At 37.1% G+C, this 20,505-nt stretch overlaps 1 protein-coding gene across 8 annotated transcripts in view; it reads left to right on the top strand.

Annotated features, from left to right (window-relative positions):
- XIAP (X-linked inhibitor of apoptosis) overlaps positions 1–19,270 on the top strand; it is a 44,998-nt gene extending 25,728 nt beyond the window's left edge. For all 8 annotated transcript variants that reach the window (XM_067723387.1, XM_067723383.1, XM_067723385.1 and 5 more), the window contains 5 exons: positions 723–822; positions 2,771–2,849; positions 4,704–4,746; positions 8,296–8,508; positions 14,761–19,270. In XM_067723387.1, the coding sequence (XP_067579488.1) occupies positions 723–822; positions 2,771–2,849; positions 4,704–4,746; positions 8,296–8,508; positions 14,761–14,954 (629 nt within the window). In that variant the 3' untranslated portion in view covers positions 14,955–19,270. The remainder of the gene's footprint in view (positions 1–722; positions 823–2,770; positions 2,850–4,703; positions 4,747–8,295; positions 8,509–14,760) is intronic.
- Positions 19,271–20,505: the final 1,235 nt, after the last annotated feature.

Genomic DNA, 20,505 nt, shown 5'->3' with positions numbered 1-20,505 from the left:
ACAACAACCCTATAAGAAGAGTTAACATTAGGGAGTTTACTTTGGCTGATGTTAAAATTGATACCTGCCTTTTGTACATAGACTGTATATTTGAAAGCTGCCCTGTATATTCAAAAGATACCTTATTGCTTAAAATGAGCACTTTTCAAATGGACTGCTGTAGACATGTCAGTAGGGAAGGAAGGGCCATTAGTGTGATGGCTTCCAGGAATATTCAGAAAAATTATACCGTTATATATCTGACCCAGTTACTTTAAGATTGAATAGTGCCAAAATACAAAATATAAGTTATTTCAATATTTTATTTACTTAGTATCATATAGCAATCTTGAAAGTTTGTTTAGTGTCATATAGCTATAACCTTAGAGAAACTTATATATATGCTGAACTTTATTGTTAAAGTTTCACAGTTTGAAAAAGTAAATGTAGCATTGATGGCCCCAAATGACATATGTTAAAACAATTGTGATTTTTCACATAAAAATTGGGAAATTTTATTTGTGTCTTCTGTAAAATACCTCAAATTGAATCAGTGAATTTAGTGTGTATTTCCTCCTCAAATGATCTTATCTGTTACTTAGATGTGAATTCAGATATCTTCTTTTAAGCTATGAGACTTTCATGTAATTTAGAAATGCTTAATTTTATAGTATTTAAAAGGATATTTGGGGGTAAGCTTGTAATTGCACAAATACATGTATTTTTACTTGTGTGTTTCTTAGGTGAAGGTGATAAAGTAAAGTGCTTTCACTGTGGAGGAGGGCTAACTGATTGGAAGCCCAGTGAAGACCCTTGGGAACAACATGCTATGTGGTATCCAGGGTAAGGTATTTAAATGTTCCTTCAGTGACAGGCAAGTTGGACAGCACACAAGCAGTGGGAAGACTTGAATAACTTTTCACGTCAGCTATTTTTGCCTTCACCAATTGAAATTTGAAATTCACACCAGGTTTATAAAAATGGGGTCACCTACTTTATATACATTTGAACAAAACACCTAAGCCAGGCTTCCCTGGTGGCGCAGTGGTTGAGAGTCCGCCTGCCGATGCAGGGGACACGGGTTCGTGCCCCGGTCCAGGAAGATCCCACATGCCGTGGAGCGGCTGGGCCCGTGAGCCGTGGCCGTTGAGCCTGCGCGTCCGGAGCCTGTGCTCCGCAACGGGAGAGGCCACAACAGTGAGAGGCCCGCGTACCACAAAAAAAAAAAAAACAAATAAAAACACCTAAGCCTTCTCCAGTGACCAAACCATTCATTACTTACGTATCACATCTATGACGTTCAGATGATTCTATTTCTAAACACCAAATTAGGAACGTATGGGACTTCCCTGGTGGCGCAGTGGTTAAGAATCCGCCTGCCAAAGCAGGGGACACAGGTTTGAGCCCTGGTCCAGAAAGATCCCACGTGCCACAGAGCAACTAAGCCCATGCGCCACAACTACTGAGCCTGCGCTCTGGAGCCCGCCAGCCACAACTACTGAGCCTGTGAGCCACAACTACTGAGCCTGTGAGCCACAACTACTGAGCCCGTGTGCCACAACTACTGAAGCCCATGCACCTAGAGCCCATGCTCCACAACAAGAGAAGCCACCGCAATGAGAAGCCCGCGCACCGCAATGAAGAGTAGCACCCGCTCGCTGCAACTAGAGAAAGCCCCCGTGCAGTAACGATGACCCAACGCAGCCAAATTAATTAATTACTTTTTTTAAAAAAAAAGGAATGTATGCTTTTGTTGTTGTTTGGAAGTAGGCTCTTTATTTTTTTTATTTTTAAAATTAAAAAAAAAATTTTTGTCCTTGTTGGTCTTTGTTGCTGTGCGGCTTTCTCTAGTTGTGGTGAGCGGGGGCTACTCTTCATTGTGGTGCATGGGCTTCTCATCGTGGTAGTTGCAGCACGCGGGCTCAGTTGCGGCGCACGGGCTTAGTTGCTCTGCAGCATGTGGGATCTTCCTGGACCAGCGGTCGAACCCGTGTCCCCTGCATTGGCAGGCAGATTCTTATCCACTGTGGGAAGTAGGCGCTTTAATGATGGGCATGAGAGCCCATGTTGCCAAGGAGATTCCTTAAGAATCCATCATGCCCTCTAACAAATACTACTGAATCTCGCAGATTCTAAGGCACACAGTTGGTCACATTTTCAGATCTCTGAAACCAGGACACATCTGGTGGTGGGTCATAATTTAATTGGCAGTGGTAGTACATAATATAATCATGCTGCTTACACTCAGTGGCATCTTAGAAAGATGACATATTCTAAACATCTCTTTCCTGTCTTGCCTCTTTAAAATAAAGTACACAGATGTGTACAGTGTACAGTGATGTGGATTTTTGGCCTACAAAATAGTACAACTTAAAACTTCAGAATGATCATTTGAAAATAAATTTTAACCTTAAACAGCCTTAAAAGGAAAAGCTGAAAGCCTAAAGAATTCCTTTAAAATGTACAATTGGTTAATCTCTAAATAAAACTCGTTAAGATTACTTAAAACTTGTTTTTAAATGTCAAGGTGCTAATTTAATAATTTGTGTAAAAGCTGAAAGTTCTCAAGTTGATATTTTTGTTGTACTGACATTAGCATATTAGGATAACAAAGAGAACATTTTTTTAACCTTAAAATGATAGTTTAATAAGGAATTGAGTAACATTTTATTTTGTGGCTCCTTAGAAATATCGAAAAGCAAGTTAATGGAATTAAGATGATGGAGGTTATATCTTTAATTATACTTTACTAATTTATGAGCTACTAAAGTTTAACGTTTTATTTGTTTAGGTGTAGATTTCTGTTAGAAGAGAAGGGACAAGAATACATAAACAATATTCATTTAACCCATTCAATTGAGGAGTCTCTGGTAAGTCACATATTGTAGAATATATATTTTCAGATATTACATAATTTGTTTTGCAATGATTTCTTAGTATAAAATTCATAGTATAGTATTTTAGATTAATAATGTATGGTGATAGAATGTAAAACAAGGGTGAACCCTAATGTAAACTATAGACTTTGGGTGATTATGACATATCAGTGTAGGTTCACTGATTTTAACAAGTGTGCCACTCTGGGAAGGATGTTGATAATGAGGGAGGGAACGCATGTGTTGGGGCAAGGGGTACATGGGAAATCTCTGTATCTTCCCCTCAATTTTACTGTGTACCTAAACAGTCTTTAAAAAGTAGTTGTCAAAAAATATTAACTCTGCTACATTGCTAAACAAAATATAATGGTTCAGAAGAGAGTTATGCAAAATCACCTAAAGAAACAGAATCGCTCCCAGGGCAGAAGGCTTGATGGAGGTGTTAAGACACCAAAAGAAGGTATGTGTGACCAAAAGGAAGTCAGTGAGCAAAAATGATACAAATGAACTTATTTAACAAAACAGAAACAGACTCACAGAAAACAAACTTATGGTTACCAAAGGGAAAAGGTGGGGAGGGGGATAAATTAGGAGTTTGGGTTTAACATACACAAACTACTATATTTAAAATAGATAACCGGGACTTCCCTGGTGGCGCAGTGGTTAAGATCCGCCTGCCAATGCAGGGGACATGGGTTCGAGCCCTGGTCTGGGAAGATCCCACATGCCGCGGAGCAACTAAGCCCGTGCGCCACAACTACTGAGCCTGTGCTCTAGAGCCCGTGCCACAACTACTGAGCCTGCGTGCCACAACTACTGAGCCCTTGTACCACAACTGCTGAGCCCTTGTACCGCAACTACTGAGCCCTTGTGCCATAACTACTGAAGCCCGTGCCCCTAGAGCCTGTGCTCCGCAACAAAGAGAAGCCACTGCAATGAGAAGTCCACGCACCCCAGTGAAGAGTAGCCCCAGCTCGCCACCAACTAGAGCAAGCCCGTGTGCAGCAATGAAGACCCAACACAGCCAAAAATAAATAAATTTATTAAAATAAATAAATAAAATAAAATAACCAACAAGGACCCTACTGTATAGCACAGGGAACTCTGCTCAATATTCTGTAATAAGCTAAATGGGAAAAGAATTTGAAAAAGAATAGATATATGTATAACTGAATCACCTTGCTGTACACATGAAACTAACACAACATTGTAAATCAACTATACTCCAATATAAAATAAAAATTTTAAAAGTAAAACAGTAATGTATGGTGAGCTTAAAGGGGAGATCTTGAAGAGTGCTCGTTTTTCTTAAGCTAAAGCAAATTTGTGAAAAGGGAATCAGGATGAACTGATTTAAGTATCACTGTAGGCGAAAATGGGCTTGAAGAACTAAAACACTTAAATCCCTCAGCCTTCTGAACTTAGACTTGTATAATGTGTTTTGTACTACTAGTCTTTAACTTTTCACAGACAATATTTAAAATCTCAAAAAGGTATCTATATTGATAGTGTGGCCTGGGGTGGCCAAGGCATCAGTACTTTGTGGAAAGAGCCCTGGACTAGAATGAGACAGAAGAGTTGCCATTATGGCCCTGCCATGAACTGTATTGCCTCAATCAAGTTGTTTAATCTCCCTGAGCCTCAGCTTCTTGTCTGTAAAGTGAATGGATTGGGTTAGATGATCTTTTAACTTCTAGCTTCATCAGGCTATATGCCTCTTGTGAATATTCATATGTTGAACTGGAATAAAGCTAATTTATAAACTCATGATTAACATAACTTCTCAAATTGAAGTAATTGTCTTCTACCAAAAGGAATTCTAACTTATAATTCATATTTCTATTTTAGACGAGAACTGCTGAAAAAACACCATCATTAACTAAAAGAATTGGTAAATATTCTTATTAAAATAAATACTTTAATTTCATTGCCAGTTTATTATACTTGTTATTTATAAGGTGGAAAGGTAAACTGATTCTTTCAAGGTATATATCTTTGAGATGAGATTGCTGTAGACTTAAGAATTAATGAAGTGCCTATAAATTTAAGTTGGATATTTATATACTGGGAACATTAGTTCAGAGGTTGGACAGTTTTTCCAAGTTCCAGAGGAACAGCTGTAGGCTCTCCATTGTTATTTCTGTTAAAATCACAAAAAGCGTTAAGTGTATTTTTTTTTTCGTTAAGTGTATTTTTGTCAATGGGGTTTCTTTAGTTAGCCAGGATTGTGAATCCAGTGCTCTACTAATGTGCCATCACCATGATCAGCCCTAACCTTCCTGCTTCCTTATTCCATACCATCTTTTTGCCTTCCCCAGCTTCTTCACAAAGGGGTATGGTTTGGTTTGTTTACCTCCTATTACCTTTTAGAGAGGTAGAGGATTTTTATCACAAAGATTATTTACTCATGATAGGCATCTTTAAAAACTAAAGTGTGCAGAGAAAGATATTATGTGAAACAAAGAAGATATCGTTATCCCTCTTTTCAGATGAAGAAACAGAGAGGTTAAGTGACCTGCCCACGGTTACATTACAAAGCGTTAGTGGAACTAGGACTGTAAATAAGGTCTTCTGAATCCTACATCACACTACAGATCTCATTCTCAACGTAGGCATCATGTTTCAAAAATAGAATATGTCTGGTGATTCCCCACTCCCTATACTCATAACATCATCTATTTAGTATCTTAAGGATTAGAAGGCAAGAGAATACTATATATATTCATACGTATGCTAGAGAAGGAGAGCCAATTTGATACTATTTGATTAAGGTTTTGTAATGTGCATAAATGATACAGTTTAAGAAATCATTTATTCCAGCCTGTATTTTTGAAATTGTCCAGAAACAAAGATTCTATAACATTTCTTGATAATAATCATCCTTATACTGCATACTATTCCTTTTATGACTAGTAAGACTCTTGCTCTGGTTTAGGATTAGTGTTTTTAAATGAAGATATAATTCATATAGCAAAAATTGCACCCGTATAAAGTATACACTTTAGTGGGTTTTGATACATTCACAGGGTTGTACAACCATAACTACTATTTAATTGCAAAACATTATCATAACCCCAGAAAGAAACCCCATACTCCTTAGCAGTCATTCACCATTGCAGCCCCTCGACCCCCAAGCACAAACAACCACTTATCTACTTCTGTTTCTATAGATTTGCCTATTCTGGACGTATCATATAAGTGGAGTAATAATGTGTGGTTTCACGGTTCATCCAGTCATATAAGTTCAACCCTTATCATATATGAGTACTTCATTATTTTTTATGGTGGAAAATATTCCTTTATATGGATAATACCACATTTTGTTTATCCATTCATTAGTCAGTGGACATTTGGGGTGTTTCCACTCTTTGGCTATTATGAATGATGCTGATGCTGCTATGAATGTTTGTGTTCAAGTTGTTGTGTGGGCATATGTTTTTAGTTCTCTTGGGTATATGTTTAGGGATGGCATTTCTGGGTCATGTGGTAACTCTATGTTTAAACTTTTGATAAACTGCCAGACGGTTTTCCAAAGTGGCTGCACCATTTTATATTCCCACCAGCAGTGTATGAGGGTTTCAGTTAGTTTTTCTACATCCTTGTTAACACTTGTCTGTCTCCTTATTACAGCCCTCCTAGTGGGTGTGAAGCATGTCTCATTGTGGTTTTGATTTGCATTTCCCTGATAGCTAATGATGTTGGGCATTTTTTTATGTGCTTATGGGCCATTTGTATGTCTTCTTTGGAGAAATGTCTGTTCATCTCCTTTGCCCTTTGTTTAGTTGGGTTACTTTTTTTTTATTATGGAGTTGTAATAGTTCTTTATATATTTTAGTTCTTTATACATTATACATATAAGTCCCTTGTCAAATATATGATTTGCAAATATTTTCTCCCATTCTGTGGGTTGTCTTTTCACTTTCTTGTTGGTGTCCTTTGAATCATATTACTTTTTAATTTTGATGAAGTTCAACTTGTCTGTTTTTTGTTGCTTATACTTTTGGTGTCATGTCTAAGAAATCATTGCCTAATCCAAGGTCACCTGTGTTTTCTTCTAAGAGTTTTATGGTTTTAGCTCTTAAATTCAGGTCTTTCATCCATTTTGAGTTAATTTTTGTATATGGTATGAGGTGGAGGTCCATCTAACCATCACCCAGATCAAGATATAGAACATTTCCACCACCCTGGAAAGCTCCTTCAGGCCCCTTCCCAATCAATATCCACCCTCAAGTTATATTCTGACTTCTATTACCATAGATTAGATTTGAACATCTTAAAAATGTAATCATACAGTATGCACTCTTTTGTCTCTGGTTCATCATTATGATGATGTTTTGTTTATCGTATCTCTGTGATTGATCCATGTTGTCTGTGGCAGTAGTTCATTTTTCTTTCTTGCTGTGTAATATTTGAATATACCAGAATTTACTTATCCATTCACCTGATGATGGGCATTTGAGTTGTTTCCAGTTTGGCCCTGTTATAAATACACTGCTGTGAATATTCTTGTGTATGTCTTTGGTGGATATATGTACTCATTTTTAATACCCAAGAGTGGGGAAGTTCCTGGCGGTCCAGTGGTCAGGACTCAGCGCTTTCACTGCCGGGGCGCAGGTTCAATCCCTGGTCGGGGAACTAAGATCCTGCAAGCTGTGTGGCGTGGAAAAGAAAAAGAAAAATACTGAAGAGTGGAATTGATGAGTCAGAGGAGAAGTCTCCTCTTTTAGCACATCACTACACAATCTGTATTCCTACTTTGAGTGTCATTAAAGTGACTTTCTATTTGCTTTCTTGCCTTATCTAGTCCACCCTCCCCTCAGCTGCAGAAACTAAGTCAGAGAGATAGGAAGCTGATACATTCAAGGTTACAGACTGCGTCTTCCTCTATTTCCCATGATTTTTTCAAAATAATTGCTGGTGATTCACTAAAGGCATCCACGCTTTTCAGAATTTTGAAGCGCTTAACCCTTTTCTTATCTGTTTTACCTTATCTTGTACTGTTCATGTAGTCTTTAAAGCACCTAATCTCAATTCATAATGCTACAAAATACATACTCATTGCATTTTCAACTGTTGTAAGATTCTGAAAGTGATTCTTCAACGCCCAAGTATTTCTAAGTCCTCTTCCCAAAGCAGCTTTGGTTTGGTGGTTTGGTTTTGATTTGTTGTTGTTGTTGTTTATTTATTTGGCTGCGTTGGGTCTTAGTTGCGGCACTCGGGATTTTTAAATTTTTTTTGAGGCATGTGGGATCTAGTTCCCTGACCAAGGATCAAACCTGAGCCCCCTGCATTGGGAGCGCAGAGTCTTAGCTGCTAGACCACCAGGGGAGTCCCTGGTTTTGATTTTTTGCTTGTTGCTTAAATTTTTCTTTTCAATTATACTTTGCTGTTGAGTTGTGTTCATGAAAATAATTAAACTCTATGATCCTTTCCTCACCAGTTTTCATTTCAGATGATACCATATTCCAAAATCCTATGGTACAAGAAGCTATACGAATGGGATTCAGTTTCAAGGACATTAAGAAAATAATGGAGGAAAAAATTCAGACATCTGGGAGCAACTATAAATCACTTGAAGTTCTGGTTGCAGATCTAGTGAGTGCTCAGAAAGACAATGCACAAGATGAATCAGGTCAGACTTCGTTACAGAAAGGTACGCATGCCTGTTTTTAAAAAACAAGACACACCTAACATCACTTCATTATGGATAGTATCTTACATGACTTGGTGGCCCATTCATTTCCCTCCTCTCATATTCCCCTTAGGATAAATGTTTTTTAAAACTTTTTATTATGAAAACTGTCAAACATACTCAAAAGTGGAGAGAATAGTATAATGAACCCTCACGTACGCATCGACCATCTTCAATAATTATCGACACTTTTCTAATCTTGTTTCACTTCTTCCCCCACCTTTTTTTCTTTGCTGTAGTATTTCAAAGTAAATCCCAGACATCCTATATATCATTTACCTATAAATACTTTGATAAATATCTAACAGATAGGGACTTCTTTTAACATCACCTTAATACTGTGTGTTAATCTGCTCAGACTGTTATAACAGTACTGTAAACTGGGTGGCTTAAACAACAGACATTTGTTTCTCATAGTTCTGGAGGCTGGGAAGTGCAAGACCAAGGTGCAGGCAGATTTGGTTCCTGATGAAGACTCTCTTCCAGGCTTGCTGATGGCTGCCTTCTCTAAGTCCTCACATGGCCAAGAGAGAGAGCACTCTGCTTTCTGTTCTTCTTCTTATAAGGACCTTGATCCCATCATGGAGTCCCATCCTCATTACCTCATCTAAACCTAATTATCTCCCAAAGGCACCACCTCCAAGTACCATCACACAGTGGGTTAGGGGTTCAACGTATGAATTTTGGGAAGACAGACATTTAGCCCATAACATACTATTGTCACACTTAACAAAATTAACAGTAATTCCATATCATCTGAAATTCAGTTGGTTTTAATTTTCCTCATTGTCTTAAAATGTTTTTTCAGTTCATTTGTTCTACTCAGGGTCCAAGTAAGATCCAGTGATGCATTCATTTTAAAAGTGTGAGTTTATGCTTTATTTTAGATAAAGAACAACAAAGACTAACTTTTATCGTTGTGTGTAGACTATAAGTTTTGTAGTTGAAACTCTTTGGATTTAGAGTGTTCTGCAACTTTTCATATGATGTAAATATATAAAGGGGTCATATTGCTAAATAGAGCTTGAATTAATGGCATCTTAATACTACGAATCATGTATAGAAAGTGTATTAAATAATGTAGAAGAGAAGTATATAACCTCCTTTTAGGAAAAAGAAAGATAAAAAATACAAGTTTCTCCTTTAAGGATGACAGCTACTCTAGAGCTTGCCAGCAACATTGGAGGTTAAAGAAAAGGTTTCAAACTGAATACATTCTTGGGGTACTTTATTATAATCGTTCTCTAAGCTTTTGACCACCTGTATCAAAAGATGAGAACTCTCCAAGGGCTAATGAACCTAAAAGTTCACTTTTTTTTTTTTTTTACCTTAAAGACCCTTTTGATCTTTAGGTTATTTCAGATGTTTTTGAAACATTATTCAGATAATTACATAAGTCATAAAACAGTATAACATTAATGATGTTTTAAATTACATTAGTTGATGTAAAAGATTCAGCAGAAAGCATCTTTTCCTTAAAGATGCATGTATTTTAAACCTATAATAGCTCCACGTGTCTTGGTGATAGTGAAACAAACCATTTACTTCGTGATACCAGTGATTGTGCCATTCTCCCCTTAACCACAACTCAAGCTTAATTAAGTTTGACAATAAGGTGTTAGTTTTTATACCTGAAGGTGTTTACAACAGAAAGATTTAGTGGGTTGCAGTAGAAAGAGAACAGGGGACAGAGTGCATTGGGGCATGTTTGTCCTCTATCCAACAGGAGTTGGTGGGGAGTTCTTATTACTGAGACTACAAGCCAGGGTAGTGTGGGAAGGAGGGCCTAAACAAATGCCAGCTCTCAGGGGCACGGGTTAGAATTCATCAGATGATTTCTCCTTAGTCTCACGAAATTGAGAGGCAAGTAATTGTTACAGGCTGTCTTCTCATGGAGGACTGCTGTCTATTTCTCTTCCCCAAAGCTGATGAGGAAAGACTGGCACTAAGAATCTTTTAATTCTATACAAAATAGAGGGTGGGCCTAATTGAAGTAAAACAGATGGAAGTTATTAGAAAAAAGTACAATGTTATTGTTACTCATTGAGAAATCCTAGATTCAATACTAGTTTTTATCCCATTGGCTCTGTGACAGAGAATACCCCAGTCTTCTAAAGATAGTACCAAATTAGTATCTTTTTTTCTTTCTTTTTAGAAACAACATAGTATGATACAAAGCCCTTTATTTCATGTGTGTGCTAAGGCACTTGCTTTAATCCTTATGTGTATATTACAGAACATAATGTAAAAATCAAATAACCCATACACATTTTTTATCAGTCTGTCTTTCCACATGAATCTGCTCTGATAGGAACATTAACAACATCAGTTTATTCTAGAAGTGGTTTAAAATAATGTAGTAAAAATATTAGCAAATAACATCAAAGATGATCTAGCTGTTGCCTTTATTGCTATGTGCCAGAACCTCCCGACCTAGAAGGGGGCCTTGTAGAAAGTAGAAGGGGAAAGGTACCTCAGGAAAGGAAAGAACCTAGTAGTTACTCTAAAGGCTAGAGTGAAGTAATTGCCAGAGGTAAACTATTAGTCTGGAAAGAATGCCCAGACCATCACCATCTCAAGTAAGTGTCTGTATGCAAGCCTGAAATAAGGTAGGAAAAGTGGAGTTAATGATATCTGTGTTTGGTAGGCATGACATTTCATCCATTGTGGTCTGCAAACATGGAATCACAAATAATCGGAATGAAAGGAACCTTAAAGATCATACAAAATTTTCATTACTTCAGAGAAAACTGAACTGCAGATATGCTGTTACTCAAGGTCACTCAGATAGTTGGGAGTAAAATTCAGGTTTCCTGACTTCTGGTCCGGTGTTCCTGTTTTTTCTTGTTTTTTTTTTTTACTTTTTAAAAAATTGTGGGGAATTCCCTGGCGGTCCAGTGGTTAGGACTCGGCGCTTTCACTGCTGAGGGCCTGGGTCCCATCCCTGGTCAGGGAACTAAGATCCAGCAAGCCACGCGGCGCAGCCAAAAACAAAACAGTTGTGGTAAATACACATAAAATTTACCTTCCGAACCATTTTTAAGTGTACAGTTCAGTAGTTTTAAGTACATTCACACTGTAGTGCAGTCAATCTCCAGAACTCTTTTCATCTACAAAACTGAAACTCTTTACCTATTAAACAACTCCCATTTCCCCCTCCCCTGGCAACCACCATTCTGCTTTCTGTCTCTGTAAATTTGACTACTGGAGGTATCTGATCCAGTGTCCTTTTTTATTCATTGTGGCATTACATCCAAAAGTAATGTGTAAATTACTTAATTGTCTTCCTTTTTTTGATTTTTCTTGGAATTACAAAGCTACCTTTTTTTTTTTTTTTTTCCTGCGGTACGCGGGCCTCTCACTGTTGTGGCCTCTCCCGTTGCGGAGCATAGGCTCCGGACGCGCAGGCTCAGTGGCCATGGCTCACGGGCCCAGCCACTCCACAGCATGTGGGATCCTCCCAGACCGGGGCACGAACCCGTGTCCCCTGCATCGGCAGGCGGACTCTCAACCACTGCGCCACCAGGGAAGCCCTACAAAGCTACTTTTTAAAAAACACTGGGAAGGGGTCGTCCCCTGACCCCCAGGACTGGCCCAGGTGTAGAGAGACTACCCGAAGGGAAGGAAGCACAAAAGAGACCTGCTGTAGACTCAGGGCAAAGGGAATGCCAGGCTGGGACCTGTGAGCACTACAGGAGGAAACTCTAGCATGGTGGGACTAGCTCCAGGCACACAGGAGAAGTGCAAGAGGATTGGACATGAAGTTACTTGGATTCTTCGTTCTCATTTGCCTTTTTCTGCTTCTGCTGCATGATCTCCGAGTCCCTCTGCTTGTGGACGGCAGCAGAAAGCCTGTTATCTCAAATGCTTTCCCTTCACCAAGTCACTCTGCTTTTCCATATTCCTCTGGCAGGCTAGCTCGCACTGGTTACCACAGTCTTGGTGATGGCATGAATATATACTTTATTCTGACTTTTTTGGTCAGATGCTTCCATATAATATAAATCAGTTTATAATGCCATCCCTTTGCTTCTGTTGTTTCCTATGCCCCGAATGCCTTTTTCCTGTTTGTATACCTCATCTGATGCCCCACTCCACCCCCAGTTCCTTAAATCCATTTCTTGAACTCATCCTTCAAGGCTCAGCTCAAAGGTCACTTCTTTGAAGTTTTCTCCAATACCCATAGCAGAGTTTGCAGCTCCCTCTACTCTCTCTGCTGTTAAAGCAATTGTAACATCATTTTGGAACTGTCTTCTTTTCTGTCCTGCCCATTAGACAAGCTTCTTGGGGGCAGGCAGTTTATCTTCTTATCTCTATGTTCCATCTTTGAGTTTTGATTATGCCCAGGAAGTTGCCTTTTAAGAAAAAAGAGATTATATAATCCTTTTCTCCACCGCTAATCAAAAAAACCTTTCTGAAGCAATTCTGATATCTTTTTCCAGGTTAAAACCCTTCACTGGCTCCTGGGGTCCTCGGTGTCAAGTCCAAACTCCTTTACATGGGTTGCCAAATCCTTCATGATCAGGCTCCTGCTAACCTGTAGCCTCATGTCATGCTATTTCCCCCTCAGATTCTCTTCCCAAGCCTTACCCGTGCACTTGCAGGCCTGGTTCTGTCTCTCTCCTTGGAGCCTGCTTATGTCATTTCCTCTGCCCAGAACCCTCTTCTCCCATTGCTCCTGTCCCCCAAGGCCGTCTCCCTCTCCTACTTTACTCCTACTCATCCTTTAGGACCCAGTTTAGGTATAATTTTTTCTGGGAAGCCTTCCCTTTATGTGTGTGTGCACGGACACACACCCTTCCTGTGTTCTTCATAACACGTTATAATTCCTTTTTATCATCACACTGTATTATAATTTCCTGTCTGCTTGTGTTCCTTACTTGTCTATGAATGATTGGGAGCCCAGGGTCTATGTATTTGTTAATTGTTCTTTCTCTAATGCCTAGAACCTAGCTAAGTGTTCAGTAAGTATTTGTTGCATAAAATTAGACCACTGTTTCCCAAACCTGTTTTCAGAATAGTGTTCCCCAGAATGTTAAAAGAGATGCCATGAAAAATGAACTCTGTAGTTAAATAGGGAAATGCATTTTGAATTTCTAAGAGGGCATATATGCTTTATCATACTGCCCTGAACTTGATAGTCATGGTTCCCAAATGCCAGTGTGCTCAACCCCATTATTTTAGATTCAGTGAATGGGGCCAAGGAATATATTGTTAAAAAAATGCCCCAAGTGATTCTCATGTGAGGCTGAATTTGGTATACACTGGTATACAGTGATTACAAAGGTTGTTATAATATGTAATGCATTTGGAATACTGCGTAGTACATAGTAGAAGTGCTATATTACTGTTAATTGCTGCTGTTGTTGATGTTGTTGTCATTATAGTTATATATGACAGTGAAACACATTTCTATGACATATTTGTTAACATTTCACAAAACTTAGTTTGACAAAGGCTGAATTAAGCAAGAACTTCAGTGCCAGCTGTGTATTGATGACACCCAAATCTCTATCCTTAGCCCTAACTTCTTCTGATCTCAAGACTTGACTCTCCGATTGCCTGTTGGACATTTTTATATGGATGCTGTGCAAGCACCTCAAAAAATCTTGAAAATCCCAAACCTGTACCTCCTTGTATATTTCCTATTGGCATTACCATCCCCTTGTCAGCCATGCTAGAAATCTTGAAATCAACTTTATTTCCTTTCTTCCTCATCCCTCACATCTAGTCACCAAATCCTACTTGTCCCACTTCAGAAGTAGCCCTCAAATCCATCCCTCCATTTCTGGAATAAGCCATGCCTTTTCTATATGCTGCTTCTTTTACCTAAGCCTTGCTTCTCTGCTTAGCAAATTGCTATTTTTAAATGTCACTCTTCCACTTCCCCCTCCCCCATCCAACAGCCGCCAACCCGTGAAGCCTTCCCCAGCTAATCTGAACAGAAGAACTTGTTCTGTGGTCTTGTCCCAGAGACTTTGTATGTAACTTTATTGTAGCACTTATCACTTTGTGCTTACCTCCGTAGCCTCAGCTCATGTCTTTCTCTCCCACTAGCATGCGAACTACTTAAGAGCAGATGCCATATGTGAGTCATCCTATCTCCCAACACTTGATTAGTGTCTGGCACATAGTAGGGGTTCACATTATTTCAGTGAATTTAAACAACTAAGAAAGTCTAAAATTAACACTTTTTTTTCTCTCTTTGTACAGAGATTAGTACTGAAGAGCAGCTAAGGCTACTGCAAGAGGAGAAGCTTTGCAAAATCTGTATGGATAGAAATATTGCTGTAGTTTTTATTCCTTGTGGACATCTGGTCACTTGTAAACAGTGTGCGGAAGCAGTGGACAAATGTCCCATGTGCTACACAGTCATTACTTTCAAGCAAAAAATTTTTATGTCTTAATATAACTACAGTAGGCGTGTTATATTCTTATTACCCTGATTGAATGTGTGATGTGAACCAACTTTAAGAAATCAGCATTGAATTCCATTAGCATTTGCTACCAAGTAGGGAAAAAATGTAAACTGTGATGTTATAGTTAGCAATCTAAAATTTGAATTTCTGGATTTTTCAGGATTTTAGCTGTATTATCTGTCCTATTTTTTCACTGTTATTTAATTGAAACCCTAGACTAAGAAGCACCATATTATTATAACTGATCACAATTTGTATATGTAGTACACTGACTTAGATTTCTAAATGTAAGTGAATTAATCAACTGACTTTTTCATCCTTTTTAGATAGGCTTAACAAATGGAGCCTTCTTTGTAAACGTACAGATTAATCTCCCCAATCACATAATTTGTTTTGTGTGAAAAAGGAATGAACTATTCTACACTGGTAGAAAGATAGAGATTATCTTTAGATGTTTGTGTTTTAGGATTTTGTCCACTTTCTTTTAAAATTATACACATGTACTTGGGTGGATGATTTTTAAAAATGATTTTGCCATCGTTAAAAGGGTATTTAATGATTGAATACCATCTAGCCTACACGTACTGACGTGGAAAGATGTCAGAGGTATATTAAGTTTAAAATCAAGTGGCAAAACACTGTGGATAGAATGAGCCAAGTGAGGTGTGTGTGTTTTATATACGTATAGAACAGAAGATTTGGAAAGATAGGCACTAAACTGTTAAATGTGGTTTCTTTGGGGGGGTATGGGTCCCAGAGGGGCTTTACAGGGAGGGACCTTTCACTTTCTACTTTTTTTATTTTGTTCTGTTTGAATTTTTTATAAGTCTGTATTACTTTTGTAATCAGAATTTTTAGAAAGTATTTTACTGATTTAAAGGCTTAGGCATGTTCAAACGCCTGCAAAACTACTTACTGCTCAGCTTCAGTTTTTCTAATCCAAGAAGGCAGGGCAGTTAACCTTTTTGGTGCCAATGTGAAATTTAAATGTTTATATGTTTTTCCTGCTTTGTGGATGAAAAATATTTCTGAGTGGTAGTTTTCTGACAGGTAGACCATGTCTTCTTCTCTTGTTTCAAAATAAATATTCCTGATTTTGTAAAATGAAATATAAAATATGTCTCAGATCTTCCAATTAATTAGTAAGGATTCATCCTTAATCCTTGCTAGTTTAAGCCTGCCTAAGTCACTTTACTAAAAGATCTTCGTTAACCCAGTATTTTAAACATCTGTCAGCTTATGTAGGTAAGAGTAGAAGCATGTTTGTACACTGCTCGTAGTTATAGTGACAGCTTTCCATGTTGAGATTCTCATATCGTCTTGTATCTTAAAGTTTCATGTGAGTTTTTACCTTTAGGATGATTAAGATGTATATAGGACAAAATGTCAAGTCTTTACCTAAGTTTTTTGTTTTCTTGTCTAGTGATAGTAGTAGATACTTCTGAAATAAATGTTCTCTCAAGATCCTTAAAAACCTCTTGGAAATTATAAAATATTGACAAGAAAAGAAGAGTTGTTTGAATATTAAAGAAAAAATAAAACTTGAATAAGAATCAGTATATATTAAAAAAAGAAAATGAAAGTTTAAAAATGCTTCATAGAACACCCAGACAAAGATTCTCACAACAACCTGTTGTAGAGGTGAGTGAGGCATTTTACTGTAGAGAAAAGTTTGAGAGTGGAACTGTTAAAAGTTATATTTTTGTTGTATTTTCTAAGAGAAAGAGTATTATGGTCTCTTAACCTCTGTTGATTACTACTTTGATATTCATTTAAAGCACTGCAAATTTAAATGAGAATTTTAAAAATCAAATAATGACTGCCCTGTTTTTGTTTTACTATGTAAATCCTCAGTTCTTTACCTTTGCACTTTCTTCTACTTAGGTTTAGTTATATATTCATTAAGTTAAATTTTACATGTATAGTCTAAGCTTTAAATTTAAACTTAAATTACAAGGGGAGAAAAGTGTTAAAGTTTTAAAAATGTGTTTTCCAGGACACATCAGCTCCAAGTCAGGTAGTTAGTTCAGTCTAGTTGTTGGCCGAGGACTGAACTGTTTTAACATAAGGCTTTTCCAGTTCTGGAAGCCTCAGTTCATTAAAACTCTTTTAAAACTTGTATGTTTAGAGTTAAGCAAGACCTTTTTTCTCCCCATGAGTTGTGAAATTTAATGCATGAAGCTGATGTGGCTAACAGGTTTATTTTAAGAATTGTTTAGAAGTGCTGTTGCTTCAGGTTGTTAAATCACTCAACACTCCAACTTCTAATCAAATTTTTAAAGACTTACCAATGTTTGCCTTTGTTTGCACTATGAAAAGCCCTGGATCCTTCCCATCTAATTGTGCAAAGAATGATCACTTGCAAGGTCAAAAATATAGCCAGATCCAAATCTCTGCCTCCCCCTTCCCAAAATAGTTCTCACTATCTACATGTAGACATTCTTTTCTATATAAAGTTCACTCTAAGATTTCAAAAGGCACCACCTATTTTACTACATTTTAGTCATGCGAAGAGTCAAGTTGTTTTGTAATAAATAATTATCTTTATTCGTAATAATCTGGTGTGCTGATCAAAAGCTTTGTCTTAATTTTTGAGAAACGGGTTTAGTGTTTATAAAATAAATTCCAGTTTATTAATTAGTAGCTTTGTATTGCCTTTCCTACTAGATTTTTTGTTTGTTTTTATTTTTTTTCCCCTTTGGTTTGGGGCTAAGATGGGGTAGGATGGGTGTAGTGAATGTATATGATGTGATTTGGCCCTGTGTATTATGATCTTTTGTTGTTATATTATTTAAATGTTGGTAGTTTTTTTCCTGTTTTCATTTTAATGGATAAAATTGGTATTTTGAACTCTGAATGGAGACTACCACCACAGCATTAGTTCCACATATCGTACCCTTTAGATCAAAATCATTGTTTTATTTCCTGCTCACCCAGTTGTTGAATATGGGGAAAAGGGGTGGAGGGGTGGGAGAAGTAGGATAGGTTGTGTATCATTTCCATTAGAGAAATAAGAAAACAGGAGGGAATATTTGACAAATATGGTTATTTTTAGCCAAATCTGCTTTAAAAAAGAAAAAAAGAGGTAACCATTTCTTCATCTGTGAAATGAGAATAGTACGTGTCTTACAAAGTTATGAGTTCAAGGAGGCCATATATGTAAAATACCTGTTATAAATGTTAATTCCCTACCTAACACTCTTTTACCTTCCGTGGATATGCCTTGACTCTGGAAATGTGGGCTAAAACTTAGATGGTATCTTTCAGTGACTCTTACTCATTTTTTTTGTTTGTTTGTCATAGTCAAGATGCAAATTACAATGAACAAGTAGGTCAAGTCCTTAAAAATATTTAAATTCCTGTTTTAATAACTTGAAAAAAATATTCTCACCAAATTTAGTTGAGCTTTCCTAATAGAAACAGTTGGCTTATTCCCACTTTCATAATCAGTTTCAGTTTGACTCTTGTACACTTAGCACAGTGTGAATTTCATTTGCAGTATAATAGGATCATAGGGTGTCAGAGCTAGAAGAGACCTTAGAGAGTATCTAAATTCATCCCTCTTGTTTTACAGATAAGGGAACTGAGGCTGAAAGGTGAAATGATTTGTTCAAAGCTGTATAGCTAATTAGTGATAGCTCAGACTGGGTCATAGTTTGACGGTGAAAAACTTCAAGCTACCTCTCCAGGGAGGTCTCAAATGTTTTTTTTCTTGTATACCATACCATAACCTTCACTACATATTAAATGATACTTTATAACTAATATAATAGGACAATCTTAAATACATATAGCTTCAAATTGTACAATACTACATTAATGTTTGGGTGGTAAGATTCTATTTTGAAGTCTAAAGTTTGCAGAAATGCATATAGATTTTTTGGCATTTATTACATTCTTGTGTATCATTGATGTAACATTTAAAATTACTATATATTTTGTCATTCTGTGTATACTTAGCAACAAATTTGCATTTTTTATTTGATGTAACAAAGGCTTTAATGTAATTTTTGTTAGAAGAGTTTGCATTTTTTTCATTACTGTTATACTTTATCTAACCTGACAAAATGACTGATTCTTATGTCATTGTATTAGTGTTGTGAATAATCATGTGAAATGTGTGAGAAAGAGTACTATATTTGTGAATATAATTTTATGGCTCTTTTCATTTAGTAGAAACCTTTCCATCAGTATGGAAAACTAAGAAAATTGCTTTCTACTGTAAAATCTGGCAGTCATCATAGATTAAAGCTTATTTTTCTGTGAATAAAACTTATTCAATAAAGCACTATTCTTTAAAATGATATCTTATTACTTAGTTTCATTTTCTCAGAAGAAAATAAAATACTTAAAAATACTAAAATGTAACCTCCTAAATATACCCTATGCCATTGGGCCAGGCAGTAAGGTACACATCAAGTCAGATCATATTTAAAAAAAAAAAAAAGACATCTGCTTTCAAATTAATTTATAGAATTCTATAAGTGCATAAAAAGTTAATTTTTAACATGTGTAAAAATATGAACCCCCCCCTCCCCACAAAGATTGGCCTGGTTGACTCAAGAGATAGTATAGTCACCATAACAAGGCTTGAACAAGCAAGAGACCTAAGAAGCCACTGCCCCTTTGAGGCAGGCAGCAGAGAAGGATTTTTGTGAGTCTGTATTGGCAGCTGCCCAGAGAGTTTCAGAAGCTACAAGCAAATCTGGTGGAATAAAAAGTGAGGGAATAAAGGATCTTTAAAGGGAGAGAGAAATTTAGAAGAGGGCTATTTCCCCTACCCCTGCCTGCCCACAATGGAAGTTCCTAAATTGAGATTTGTATTTCAGGCCTAGTCTGTATAGTGACTGATTATTGAATCCTTGACTATGTTATCACTCTTATCCGAGATATACCATTAAGACCTTGTTTTAAATGCAGTCCACATTTTGTACATGTTAACTACACTTTCAATGAATATTGATGAAGATGTGAATTTTCAAAGCTTTCTCTTAACAGAAATTTTCAAACTTACATAAAAGTAGAAAGGGAAATATAATGAGTCCCATGGTAATCATCATTCAGCTTCAACAAATAACATTTTGCCAGTCTTGTTTCATCTAGGACTCTCCCTCCCTTTATTTATTTTTAGATTTTATTTATTTATTTATTGCTGATATATTCTAGAGTAAATCCTAGACATTATGTTATTTCTCCTGTAATTACCTTGTTATATACCTATACCAGATTAGAACATTTTTTAAATTGTGAATTTTTAACACCGCTATTACTGCTAAATATTAATGGACATCTAAACAAGAATTAAAGGCAACTTTATTCCCCCTTTCACCCTATTTGAAGATTAAGGTAAATAAACCCCCTCAAAACTGATATTTAAAAAATACTTTTAGGGAGTTCCCTGGGCGTCCAGTGGTTAAGACTCAGTGCTTTCACTGCCGTGGCCCGGGGTTCAGTCCCTGGTCGGGGAGCTAAAGATCCCACATGCCACGTGGCGCAGCCAAAAAGAAAAAAAAATTTTTAAATGATCTTCTCACTATTT

Source organism: Pseudorca crassidens, chromosome X (genome assembly GCF_039906515.1).
Source record: "Pseudorca crassidens isolate mPseCra1 chromosome X, mPseCra1.hap1, whole genome shotgun sequence".
Classification (NCBI taxonomy): Eukaryota; Metazoa; Chordata; class Mammalia; order Artiodactyla; family Delphinidae; genus Pseudorca; species Pseudorca crassidens.
This window is presented reverse-complemented; position numbering and strand designations above follow the sequence as displayed.